This window comes from Numida meleagris, chromosome 4 (assembly GCF_002078875.1).
Source record: "Numida meleagris isolate 19003 breed g44 Domestic line chromosome 4, NumMel1.0, whole genome shotgun sequence".
Classification (NCBI taxonomy): domain Eukaryota; kingdom Metazoa; phylum Chordata; class Aves; order Galliformes; family Numididae; genus Numida; species Numida meleagris.
In genome coordinates this window covers 20,321,071-20,334,642 of record NC_034412.1, presented here as the reverse complement: position 1 = coordinate 20,334,642, position 13,572 = coordinate 20,321,071, and the positions used below count along the sequence as shown (strand labels likewise).

Here is a 13,572-nt window from a genome sequence, read left to right as displayed (position 1 = left end):
AAATTCCATCAGGCATTAAACGCTGATGACATTGTTTGCTTTGGTCTCCCACAGCAAAGATCAATCAGGCTAGGGCTAGGCAGACTTCTCCACTTACTGTTACTCCTTCCAGCTCTACACTTTCTTCTCCTTGATACTGCAGAACTGGGTGCTGCAGAAGGGAGCTTCTACCCAAGGTTAACAAAACAGATGCTTCACAGATACTGGCACAGGCTTTCTGGCTGACTGATCTATGTGCAGGGAGAACATCCCATTGAATGAAACAGTATCAGGCTCATGAAATGATTCCTGCATCCCAGACCATGAGGAGTCCTCAATCCTGACTATGATTGACAAGGGTGGATAAAACCATACATTACATGAACTCAGAAGAGAAAGTGACAGTGCCAGGAGATTATTCCTGCTTTTCTGTCTTCCTTAATACAGAATCAGCGTGACCCCAACCACTAACACTCCAGCTGTGTCCAAGACAGTCTGTGGCAAGGTTCTGTAATTAGATTAACACTTACTGGTTACTGGTGTTGCGTTGTTTGGTGTATCAGCTCTCAAGTACTGTGTCGTCTGCGTGGAAGGCTGGGATAAGCCTTGCGAGCTACTGCTGTCACTAATGCTGTTTTAAAAACAAAATTGGAAATTAACATGATTGTGTGCTACTGCATTAAATTCAAAATTAATGTATCAAAGTTAAACACAGAAGATTTTCCAGACTGAACTTTGGAAAAACTGCATTTTTGAAGTCTCACACACATTAAACTGTATTTTGAGCAACTCAAAATTCTTAGCACTTCTGTCCTTTGACAGTGAATGACATTTTCCTTATTTTCATGCAGACTGTCTATCTTTTGGTTTGTTTTCCCCATCTTTGAAAAACAGAGGCGCAAAACTAACAAAACATTTACTGCAAAATACATCCTCCCATGCCAGAAACAACAAAACCATTATATTCCAGAGAAGATTCGTATGTCTTTACTTCTTGGTGCCAACATCTCACTGAGACGCAATGCTAACTTATGAGAGTTTGCACGAAGTGCCCTCAGCCAGAGAGGCACAGATCCCTCACACATCAGCACATAGGCACTAGTGATACCTAACACACTGCAAGAAAAGGTTAAGCACAATGGTGCTTCCTATTTACTTGATGCCCTTTGGTTCCTGTGCTGGAACAAACATCAAAACATTGTTCTGCAGCTCACCCTACACTAAGTTATCTGCCTCAGCTCTCTTGCAGCTCAGGATGTCTAGCCTGCTTTGCCATTTTTCACCGATCATCCTTTCCTCTCCCCACAAGCCCTACAATGAAATGTTTTGGCAGTGGAAGGTGCATAGCTGCACACAGTGTTCAATTTAAAACGTACTAAGATGTTTCTGCTCTTATCCACAGGACAAAATACTACCAAAAAGTTACTGCAGCCGTTATGGCTTCTCTTGCAGAATAATTAACATTTGCATTTGGGACTGCTATTGAGCACTGAGCTAGTAGAGCTAGTTATTCCTGTAGGATTTTTTGGACACATTTGCTGATGCCCTCAAGGATGTTATGTTTATGAAGCAGGACTTCCTTTTTCTTTCTTCTAGTATAAATGGGTAGAAGTGTCTTTTTTTTTTTTTTAAAAACCATAACCACAGATGCACCTACTAATGTATTTTTTTTCCTGTTTCCTAACAGGAACTAATTCTCCATAGAAAATATCAGGCTTACTATGATCCACAGAGACTTGTACCTGACAAGGATTATTTTTTTTCCTTAAGTTACTCCAGCACTTGCTGTTTTTCAGCTACAGAGTTTCAGCATATTTTTTCTGCTACTCCACCTTAACTTCCTTCAGAGTTTTTGAAAGAATATTCTCTGGTGCTAGCTAAAATTAGTGATAAAAAGTTGCCATTCGAACTATATCTTCAAAGCTCTCCATTGTGATTCACTCTCCAGCAAGTCCCTCAGGAAGAAGCGTTCTGGCATAGCCATCACAGCCAACGCTGATACAGAACTTGAGTTTTGTTTTCTCCTATAGCTTTACCTTCCCTGAAAACTCCTTTTGTAACCTGATCACCTACTAGCCAGACAGATTTCTCTGGCTGGCTTCTTGCTGCTGGCAAGTCTGAAAAAAGGAACTGCTTTGTGCCTGTGACAAGTTTGAGAAACATCTTTTTTGGTCGGCTTTATTGTATTTTTAGGTTCAACTTGTCTGTATTTATTATCTTTGTCTTCTCACTCGCATGCAATCTCAGCTTTTTAAGGACTAATTCTTGCTTTTAACTACACCCAATATCCTGCTGTTAAGCCATGCCAACTTTCTCTGGCACTTTTTCAAGTGCCTTTGATAGGAGGTATGTAAGCATTTGCTCTGAACTTTCAATACAATGTTCTCAAACAGTCCACATGCAGCCCATAAACTCAGCTGCCCATTTTTAACTTTTATTTAACAATCTCATTTTTATTTAGCTCTACCTTTTGAAACTTAAGGCAATAGCAGCAGGTTTTTTCTGTTTTTTGTTTTTTTTAATCTTCTGTTGCTCCTGGGAGGTCGTTAACCCTTATGATGTTATCATCTTTGATTCAGAACCCCTTTGCAGTAACATTCTGAGGTTGTTATTCAAAACCAAATCAAAAGTTGTTTCTTCCACGCATTCCTGGGCTCGCTGCTCCATCAGACAGTCACTGATCATATACACTTATACACTACTAGTGTGTAACATTGAGGTTAAATTAAAACACTGAAGCAGTTTCTCAGCCAAGCATTGAAATATTGCTTTGCAGGGAATTTGCTGGCTCTTATTCACACTGCAAAAATCAAGTCTAATACAGTGGAAGAAAAGGCAATTCGATCACGCTGCTAGATTGAGGCATAGTCTCTCAAAACTTCTTAGAGGAATATATTTACATTCAACATTCTCTATTACTTAAATGTTCACTAGACAGTTTAGGAACAAATGAACTGAGGAAAGCAGACAGGTCGTTTGTTTAGATGATCTAGCACCAAGAAAAACTCTTCAGGTACCACTGCTACCTAGTAAAGCTAATCCCCCAAAATCCAAGTGATCTGGGAACACAGAAGATTCAGAGGGCTGAAAGAAAAGCAGGGAAGCATCTGTCCAAGGCAAAGGACAGCTACCCTGAGAGGCTGTATGCAGGAACAAAAACCATTCAAGATATCCTTTGAAGAGGGAAACAACCTACACGCCCGACTGCTTTTCCAAAGTATTCCGTTTCAAAATTCTCAGCTCCTGCACAGTTGCATCTGATGCAACTTGTTCAAATAGCCTCCAAGAGAGCTTCCGTACACTCCTTGGCGTTCATTCCCCACTCAGCAAAATCCCACTCAATACATTAAAAAGGAGTGCATGTGTGTCAACTGTATTATACCTGGGTTTGCATTACAAGGTCTCTCTCATATATGTGCCAATTTGGTTAAATTGAATCAAAAAAACATCTGGGAAAGAGATTTTCAGCTTTGTAACCAAACACTTGTTATTTCCAGACTTTACACTACGATCAAAGTGAACATCAGTATATCAACAAAAACAGAGAAAGCTGAAATTCAAGCTCCTGTAGAGTCAGTAAAACACTCAGTGTGTCAAGATGCCAATTTTTTCTTCAATACTGACAAACGCTGTAGATTTGATTCTGTCCATATTTCCCCAGTGTGCCCTGCACACAGTCTTTCTCACAAAAACCTGACAGCCATAACCAGCAGAATACCTGCAACTGCTGCCTTACTGCAGTACAGCACTTAGCACAACTACACACTAATTGCTGCTGCAGCTTAGCATCAAGAGCAGAAACTACAAGCTACTACAGAAAGCTTACATTTGAGGCCAGAAATTCCAAAAGCCTGCATAAACACATCCCCCAAAAAGCCCTTGAAAACCCTGAATACATACCTGTCGTCCAACTCTATCCTTTTCATACTGTGGAGATGCAAGACAGCTAGTATTATTGCCACCAGGAATATAACAGCACAGCACACACCTACGCTGATATAAAACACGCGGGTAGAAGTGGTGGGAGCTGCGTTTACTGGATCAACTGAAATACAAAGGTGAAAAGCTTCTGAATCGGTCTCAAGAAAAAAAAAAAAGCAACCAGAGATATCCTGTTAGTTCCCAGCAAGCTGACATAACAGGATGACATAACTGCTCCCAGACTCATTCCAAGCATCCCCACTACCAAGGTCCAGCAGGAGAAGGGGGCTGGAGGCAGCAGAGAGACAGATGAGGGTGTTCCCTCAACTGTGGGGCACTATGGCTCCTGCTCTGCTGAGCAGCAATACAAGCCCAATGGATGGAAGCAGAAGAAGGCACGTTTTATCAGCAGGACTCCTGAGTAACCCTAGCCACTTCCAATTTAAAATCATGTATTGTGGATAAAAATGGCCCTGGAAAAGACCGTGAGTAGTGAAAGGAAAACTGAGCAACTATCCACTGCTTTCCAAAAGTATTTTGGGTAGAAGTGTTTACGTTTCAGGTGCCACAGAGAATGAGCACAGTCAGCTGATTATAGTTCCAGGCAGAGGGGGAATGATAGTAAAGGAAACTAATTATCAGAAATGACTGAATGGAAATCAAAACAGCAAACCACCCAGGTCCTGAAGTCAAGAGACTGATCAGACTAACATACAGGACAACAGATGCCCAGAGACATGATTTATAAAAAAGTTGTTGTGAGACTAGGTATAGTTTTTTTCCTCTTCACTAGAACATGTTCCCAGAAAAAACGATCAGCAAAAATCCCACTAAAATACTGGGTTTAGTAGAAACCACCTGGGGGATTGTTTCCATAGGGAAAGCTGTGGAAACAAAGAATAATCCCAAGTTTTTATTTTGTTTACACTTGGAGTAAGTGATACATTCAGGATTACTTACAGATAGCCTTGCTGCTATTTTTGTCAGATGCTGGAGATTTTACTTCTGGTTCAAGCTCTAAACAGATGAGAGAAAGCCATTAAGCTTGGTAAACATGTATTACTGTAGTCCTTCAAAGGAAATCAATCACCTCATTTCATGAAAAACAAATCTGTTTTTCCAAATAGACAAGTTGACTTAATGACTACGGTTATTTCTAGATTTCTATTTTAAAATGCCTAACCACTATATAATAGTTAATAGTAAAAATCACACTGCTTCAAGACACATGGGTCAGGTATTTTGCCACTCACATGTATGTCCACTGAGGCTATGTTTGAACCCACTGGATCTACTTACCCTTCTGCTTGTCCAAGAAAGTGCAAAGCAGCAGAGAGTAGAAAAGACAGGAACAGAGTGACTGTATGTATGCACACTAAACAAAAACCCTACAGAATCAGCTCCTTCAGGATAACATTACTTGATACATTGAATGTTCAGTGAATACTACTCTGATTCTAACACAGCTTACCTAGGAAGAAGTTAAGGGATGCAGCCCTGGGCACCTTGCCTTCTCAGCTGATGCTGCAATCATGAGTATTTTAAAACTGAAGGATGACAAAGGAGATGCCTATTTAAATATTTACTAAAAAAAAAAAAAAAGGAACAAGAGCCACATGAACATGCTTGGCTTCTTGTGTGAAACAGGTTCTTTGGGAAGGGCATAAGTCTTCATTAAGCTTATTACTGGTCACTCTAATTATGGAAAGTGTGAATCAAAGGAAAGCAGGCTGCAGAGATCACTTCAGATGAACTCACTGAGGTTTCACATACATCTAACGCAACAAAATGGATTTCTGTGACTGAAAAGACCCAGGCCCAAATCCTCATTCGTGCTTTCAGCTGCAAAGAGCTACCTCCTCCCCAGCGCAATCCTCTGCTGACTCCTTAGGGAGCCACTTCAGTCTGATCAACTTTGCAGAAAGGAAAGCCAGAAAGAGAAAGAAAAAAAAGATCTGAGAATTTTGTTTCTGTTTTGAACCTTCCAAGGACATATTAGGAATGCCTTAAGCAAAACCACTAGCAAGTTCCCACATACTGCTACCTTATGCACTAAATTAAATTAGAAATCCCCAGATGCTCTACACCACTCAACATACAACTTTCAAAAAAGCCATTGACAGGATTATGAACCCAGAGAAACGTGATCTTTTTAAGAATTACTACTGTGTAATTTAGGAAGAGGCTCTACTTCACACACCCTGATAACAATGTAGTGCTTATGGAAATCCCCTCCGCTCATTCAGCAGCTCAGTAAAGTATGAATGCATAAGCAGTCTAGACCTCCCCCACCTAGAACACTTGAAAAAGCACCTAAGAAATCACAAAGTGAAGAATTTCTATCCTTAAAATATTATGAGAAAGACCTCCGCATACAGTAGAAAGAGATAAACTTCAAATTACGAATAATTTTCTAACAACATGAATGCAAAGGAGCACAGGTATCAGTGTGATGTGCTAAAAAGCCACAGCTTCGTGCACATTTTGCAGAAGTGCATCCTTGGACATTTGGTGGATTCAATGCAACACAATACTTGAGGAATTTGTTCATTCGCCGCCTACACTTTTTTTTTTCTGGAAGCCAAATTATTACTATTCTCTCCACAGTTTACCCTTGTGGATTGCTACTCATGTGCTTGGTCCTTCCCATTCCCCTTTACCTATCCTGCATTAATGCTAAAAACTGCTGAGTATTTGAAACGGTGCCTTACTTTTGTAGCACATTTTCCTTCGTTTGAAATTTAAAACTGTGATGTTTTTGGATGAGTTTATTGTCAAGTTGAGCTGCATTAATATTGTGACCTCGGAGTCGAGTCTGCCAGTGCAGGAGAGTTCAACACGGAACACTGCAAACAGACAACAAACAGGCATTACAGTTATGTTTGAGAACATCTCAGACATCACGGTGAAAGAATATTATAAAAATAGGGAACTTCATAGACAACGTTTTTTGTGTATATTTTTAAAAGAACTTGCTACTAATGCTATTTAAGTATCCGTACCTTGTGATTTCTAACAATCACAAAAGCCTGAAGGGTGTAATTTTAAATAAATTTGATTATGTGTCATATTACAGTTTACAGTTTTCACCTGTGGGTAGATGACCACTAGCCATCCATTAACTTCAGAGCTGAAGTGCTCTCACAACAGAAAACTCTCATCACACAAAACGAGAAAATTCTTTTTTTCCTCGGTGATTTTTCAGACACTATGAAAGTTAACTTCTTCCACAATAATTAAGTTTGAATATTTCAGTCTGTGCAAATCTGACTGCAATCAAAGCTTGAACTAATCTGACAGTATTTATTTTTCTAGCTTACATACCAGAATTATTGATGCCAGCAGAGCAGACACAACAAGTCTGATTCTCTGGTCTCTGCCTCCACAGAAAAGTGATACAAAGCCAACATCAAAATAAATACTTTATTCCCACAGAGCACAAGGCAGTGAGGAACTGTCCCTGAATCAGCAAGGAACCATGATCATTTGCACACTTCCTGAAACAAACACTGTTTCTAGTAAAAATTCTGCAGAAGACCTAGTACATACTCAAAATAGTTTTCTGTTTTAAACTCACTATGAACACTTTCACATGTTAACAACTTCCATACATCTTGACATTACGTCTCTGTAGGCTAGCAAAATTAAAAGGCATGGACTTTAAAGTCCCTGCAACTGCTAATTACTATTGTTGAAAGGGAATGGGAAGCTTATGCATGTCTATAAACACACACAATGTCATATGTTTCCTTTCAAAGATGATCTCTGTCCTCCACTAAACAAAGGGAAAGACATTACTCACACACTAGCAGTCAAAATTTAAAATACCCTTCCAGCAACGTTGTAACTGTTGCAGAAGACTTGTGAGCATATAATATTTAACAGAGAAAGGTTAGAAAGCTAGTACTATCAGTTAGTACTCTACAGGAGGTGTGAGGTTATCCGTTTACCTGAGAGGGTGCGAGGAACTTCTCCTTGTAAAGAAATGTTGGCCTGGGGCATAGCCATAGCCATGGGATTATCTACCTGAAATCCCAGTTTATACTCAACCTGTAACAACAGTTGGAAGATTGGAAACATGTAAGAAATCTTTAAAGCAGTAAGAAGAAATGCTATATACTGTTTGATATTTAAATAAGAACAAATAAAAACCCATATCTTATTTTTGGGGGGGAAGGGGAGAGTAACAACCCCAGGAACCGGGGCATTTTGGAGACACCCAGCTGGGAAGCAGCCTGGAATGAAAGGACCTAAGAGTCCTGGTGGATACCAAGGCGAACATGAATCAGCAGTGTGCCTTCGCTGCTAGCAAGGTTGATGGTACTCTTGGCTGCATTACGTAAAGTACTGCCAGAAGGTCAAAAAGAAAAAGCGATCCTTCCACGCTCTGCTCAGCACTGGTGAGACTGCATGTTTTGTTCTGAGCCTCCCAGTACAAGAGAGATCTGGACATACTGGAAAGCATCCAGCGCAGGGCCACCACGGTGCTGAAGGGCCTGGAGCACCTCTCCTGTGAGCAGAGAGGGATTGCTGAAGTTCCTCACCCTAGAGAAGAAGAGGTCTCATCTATGTCCATACATGGGAACACCAGGAAACATTTCTGTGCTACATGGTGATATAGCACTGGCACAGGCTGCCCACAGAGGTTGGGGGAGGGGTCTCCTTGATCTTCAAGTTTCTGAACATGGCCCTAGGCACACTGCTCTGGGTGGCCCTAACTGAGCAGAGGTGGCACCAGAGGATCTCCAGAGGTCCCTTCCAACATCAGCTAGTCTGTGATTCAGTAAAAAAAAATCCCATTCAAAATTCACAGACAGGGACAGGGAGGCTCAGGGCAGGGACAGCAAAACACATAGCTCCTAGCTGAAGTTGTAGCAATGAGGAAACTCCCCCAGAGGACCTGTTCAAATGGCAAGTGACTGAACTTGTCAGTGAAAATGGAATGTGGTATGAAGCAGAAGGGCATTGTATGCAATCACTTTTGTGGGTCAAAATTTACATCCCTTAAGAAGCTACACCTCAGAGGGAAGAACACTGACAGATGGAATCTTTAGAAATTGCATTGGTGAAGTTATTAAACATTACTGTTTTTATTTCAGTCTTTCCTGTTTAAGAACAGAAGAATAACCATTGCTCAGATTAAAAAAAAAGTCTGGCAGAGACTAAACAAATCATTTCACCTGCAAAAATAAATTAAGTAACTGGAAAGCCTTCAAAATGTAAAAGCATATGCAATCTTTATGACAGCTGTTGCTGCATACTCTAGCTATGGTGATTAAGTGAAATAGAAAGCCCCTTCCATTTAACTGAGGCTCAGTAATAACATACTAGATGCTAATTTTATAGATTCTCCCCATCTCCAGGAATATGTTTCTAGGAAACTCTAAAATACAATTGTTCTACATTTGATTTCCAAAAGCTGAAGCCTTGGTTCATGGCTGCTGCTTCTGTGCGTTCAGTTCACCACCAGAAGACATTACACAGGCAGTAGCTTGTTTGTTTATTCTGGAGAAAGAAATATAGAATGCTTCAGAAGAAGCACTTAACCTTTCTAAAACAAGAAAGGGACAGTTTCAATACATAACTTATTTTCTACAATCAAATTAAAAACTAAGTAGCTAAAACAATATATTATTTTTTTGCACCTACCATATACTATTTTCTGCAAAGAAAAAAACAATTACAATAGCAGGCGTTCACTGAGCAACACAGACCATGCACCAAGTACTGCCCACTCACCTTGGATTTAGCATGCCAACTGAAGTGAAGATTGTTGGTCTCGCTGGGAATTAAGAGATTGAAGGACAACGCATAATGATTAACAACATCATTCCTCACGTAAGATAACTCCGCATCTAGTCCTGTAATAAGAACAGAAGGAGAACAAGTAAGACAGAGGAGAGAAACAGCAGTAACACACCAGAACAGCACAACTCTCAGCACCATTAGCTCCACTGTTTGTTCGAATGTTTAAGCAAATACTTCCTCAAGTCTATAAATTCAACTGCAGGTTTGGAAATCAGTGCTCACGCATCAGCATTAACAAGAGTGCTCCAAGCTCTGGGGAAAGCAACAATTTCAAGCCTGATAAACAGGTAAAAGTTGGAATGTCATGGAAGAAAACAAGACTCTTCATGATCCATTATTTCTAAAAGAGTCATTACAGACTCTTATGAACGAAGCTGTGTCTATCACTGGGAATCATGCATCCAACTTATTTACAGCTGTGTATGCTCAAAATAAACTGCTTTGGATTATCAGCTCTTTAATCGCAGGTAATTCCTCCTGGAATAGCTCATTTCTTGATTGCTCTCCAAATCACTCAAGCCAAGACACAAATGCACTACAGAATCAACTTCAAGGCAATTAGATCAGAACACAAAACACATAACGAGAGAAATTACATTTGTACACAAATTAATACTAATATTTAGTGTTTACGATTTGCTTTCTGAACTTTTCAGTGAGCCTAAAAAAAAATTGAAAGGCTCACAGAACTATTTACTACTGAGCACCAAGGTATATTTTCCTCTAAGATGGACACTCTGATATTACCATTACTTAAGCTGTCATTACCATTTGCTGCACAAGGATGCAGTGAATATAAGACGGGCCTCAACAGCTTGCTCTGGGTATTATCAGCAATTTGTAGCAAAACAATCACTGCAAATTAGCTCCATTCCCTGCAGCTGTAAAGTTATTTTCAGCTCTATAGTTTCAGGATGAAACTATACTGTATTTGTAATCAATGTCATTTTGTCTCATTTCATGCACTGTTTTCACTAAGCACTAACCAGCAGAGGATACATGACACAGCAGGACAGCACTGGGCAAACCAGACACGGGTGCAGGCTTCAGCCATGAGCCACACAGCAGGAAGAGTTCAACGGAAATATCAACGGTACAACTGAGAACATAAATAATGGAGCTGTTTGTACTATGGCTAGATAGTCAAGAAAACTGGAAAGACCTTCATAGACATGCTGCATTTGAAGAGAAAATTAGCCTGAGAGGGTTTCCTCTTGCTTTGTGCAATAACTACATGCGTGTCAGTGCAAAGTGTTGAGTGCTCTCTTATTCCAACACTTGGTTTAATCCACCTGGGTTTCACAAGACATACAACTACAGCCAAGATGTTCTTCTTCCTTTCGTTCCCCGTTGGCTCATTAGTGTCCTGAAACATAACCAACCCAAGAGTATACAATCACAAATACTGGGGGAGGAGGAAGGGGTGAGAACCCTAGAGACTGGATGCACAAAACGCGTCAACAGAACAGGGCAAGCCCAGGGACACGTGCTCTGAAACAAGATCCTGAGAAGGAAAAGATGCAGGTGATTTCCTAAGTGCTGACTCTAGTCAGACTGAGATTGTATTAAAAATATATATATAAATAAAGGTTACACTTCTCCAATTTGCCCATGTTTCCACAAAGAATGAATGGGAAGAAATCAGGAAGAAATCAAGAGCAGGGGGAACATACACACACACACCCGCGCACACACAGCGAATCAACAAAAACTCTGAAAGCATCTGAAATGACAGCTTTCAAAACAACTTGCCCAGGTTATTATTATGTGGGCAATTACTACTATATGCTAATTATTACTATGTATGAAATCTGCATCAGATATGGACACCATGGAAGGGTGTGCGAGGAAGAGCCTGCAGGTACCAGACACCTGCCATGAGATGAGAACAAGATGGGAAAGTGTACAGGTGTCAACTGATTAAACCAAGTATTTATAATAAGCTCAGTACGTACAAGTTATTGGAATAACTTACAGGACAGAAGGATGAGCAGGTGAAACAACAAAAGTGGAACAATGGAATTGCTTTGGGAATAAAACCGCATTCTCTTGATTGATGAAGGGTCAACACCAATGATTAGAGGTTCAAACTTCCAACAGCATGAGATTTTCAAGAGGACACTCCTCGATTTAATACAACTTTTATAGAGCAATCATTCATAGAAAATGAGCATGTGCACAGCAATAAAACTGCCATTAGAAAAAAAGGCTGAAGCTGCCAAGCATAAATGCCTTCATGTGCAGTAATATCTGAAGGAGCACAGAAACAAATCACCCTCAATCACATCTTGAAGCTTTAATAGAAGCAGCATGCTCCAGTATTGAGTAATTCGATTACACAGACCACTAGTATTTTAATGCCTGTACTTCCATAAAAAGCTAGATACTAACAACTGGTGTTAATTACATGATTTTAAACAGCATTATGTAAGAGCAGCATGAGAATGTCAGGTTTTATTGCTTAAAAAATGTTTCAACTAAAATACCAGCGCATAAAAATAATTCAAGAAGTTTTTCAGTACAGCTCTTAACTCTTAAATAAAAAAGAAACTAACACAGAAATCTGCCTGGCTCAGTACCCTGTCCTTATCAGGAGACAAATGAAGATGCCTGGAAAAGAATTTAAAACCAAAGCAAACACATCGTGGCATTTTACCAGTAGATCCTCCTTGCTTCTGGTGTTCGTAGATCATGAACTTGCCCAGCTAAGATAAGAGACAGCATCTTTCAACAGCTCCCATGGGACTTGTCTATGTTTTGTCTATGAATATGGATAGATGCGCTCCCAAACCCTGAAACCAATAGGTACAAACTTGGGAAACGTCAGTGCTTCCATACTCTGTGGTGCTTTCTTCCTTTATTGTACCAGCAGTTGAAACATTTTACAGTAGCACACCTTTCCCATCACCCAACCAGCACCACTCTTCCCACAGATTCCAATTAGGAGGACAATGATGAGCCTCAGAGAGTCGAACAGGTTCATGTATATTGACTACTGGCTGGGAACTGCTCCCACTCAGGAGGAGCTTTGTTCCTGCTAGCTACATCCCCTTTTCCACGGAAAGGAACGGTGCTGGCCTCACTACTTACATTTCCAGACTGATTAAGTGATACCATTAACTCTGTCCAGAGCCAACACTAAATTGATTCAGAGTCTGCAGGAAACACTCTAGGCTCCATTACTGTGACAGTTAAAGTCTAATTACAGAATGAAAGCAATTCTGAACTACTTCACTTTTTCTTCAGGTGCTTATATTCACTTCTGCTTTGCAAAGTTACTTATTCAAACCTTCAGCAAGCCAAGTGGAGGGAGTGAAGCTGGCAAAAAGCTAATGCAGGATAAAAAAAAAATGAATGAATGAAACAAATGTGGAGGAATACTTTTCAGTCTGTTTAACCCCCTGAATTAGTGAGGCTGCTCAGGAGTATCCCAAATGGAAGGCAAGACTGCAGCAGCACTAACTTAGAGCTTATGCTAAAACGCTACTGTGACCTTATCCACATAGCACAGGGTTTGTTTTTCCCCCCAGAACACATTCTGAGCAGAGGCAGCTTCAACTGACAACATCAAATTCAGCAAGTCAGAGTCAATACAGAGCCTAAGTATGTACATATTTAAAAAGTTACACCTCTTTCAAACACAACAGCAGTCTAAGACATATTCAGCCTAGCTAGCAGGTTGCTGGGCAACAGAAGACAGAAACAATATCAGTTTTCCAAGCATCTCAGACTTCATGAATGCAATAATGCTCCCTGCAATCATATTAACTGATACCATTTGGAAAAAAGAAGCGTAATTCTGCAAGATGTCATGTTCTCCCTAAGGTGTTCAACACTTTCTCTACCTGGCAATCTAAGTAGGGC

General features: G+C 40.2%; 1 protein-coding gene across 1 annotated transcript in view; it reads right to left on the bottom strand.

The window, feature by feature from the left end:
- Positions 1-12,691, bottom strand: part of RYK (receptor-like tyrosine kinase) — a 40,641-nt gene extending 27,950 nt beyond the window's left edge. Inside the window, exons 1-7 of the mRNA XM_021393782.1 lie at positions 12,622-12,691; positions 9,640-9,761; positions 7,851-7,950; positions 6,612-6,746; positions 4,861-4,917; positions 3,880-4,024; positions 510-610 (exon numbers count right to left, since the gene is read on the bottom strand). Of these exons, the coding sequence (XP_021249457.1) occupies positions 510-610; positions 3,880-4,024; positions 4,861-4,917; positions 6,612-6,746; positions 7,851-7,950; positions 9,640-9,761; positions 12,622-12,691 (730 nt within the window). The remainder of the gene's footprint in view (positions 1-509; positions 611-3,879; positions 4,025-4,860; positions 4,918-6,611; positions 6,747-7,850; positions 7,951-9,639; positions 9,762-12,621) is intronic.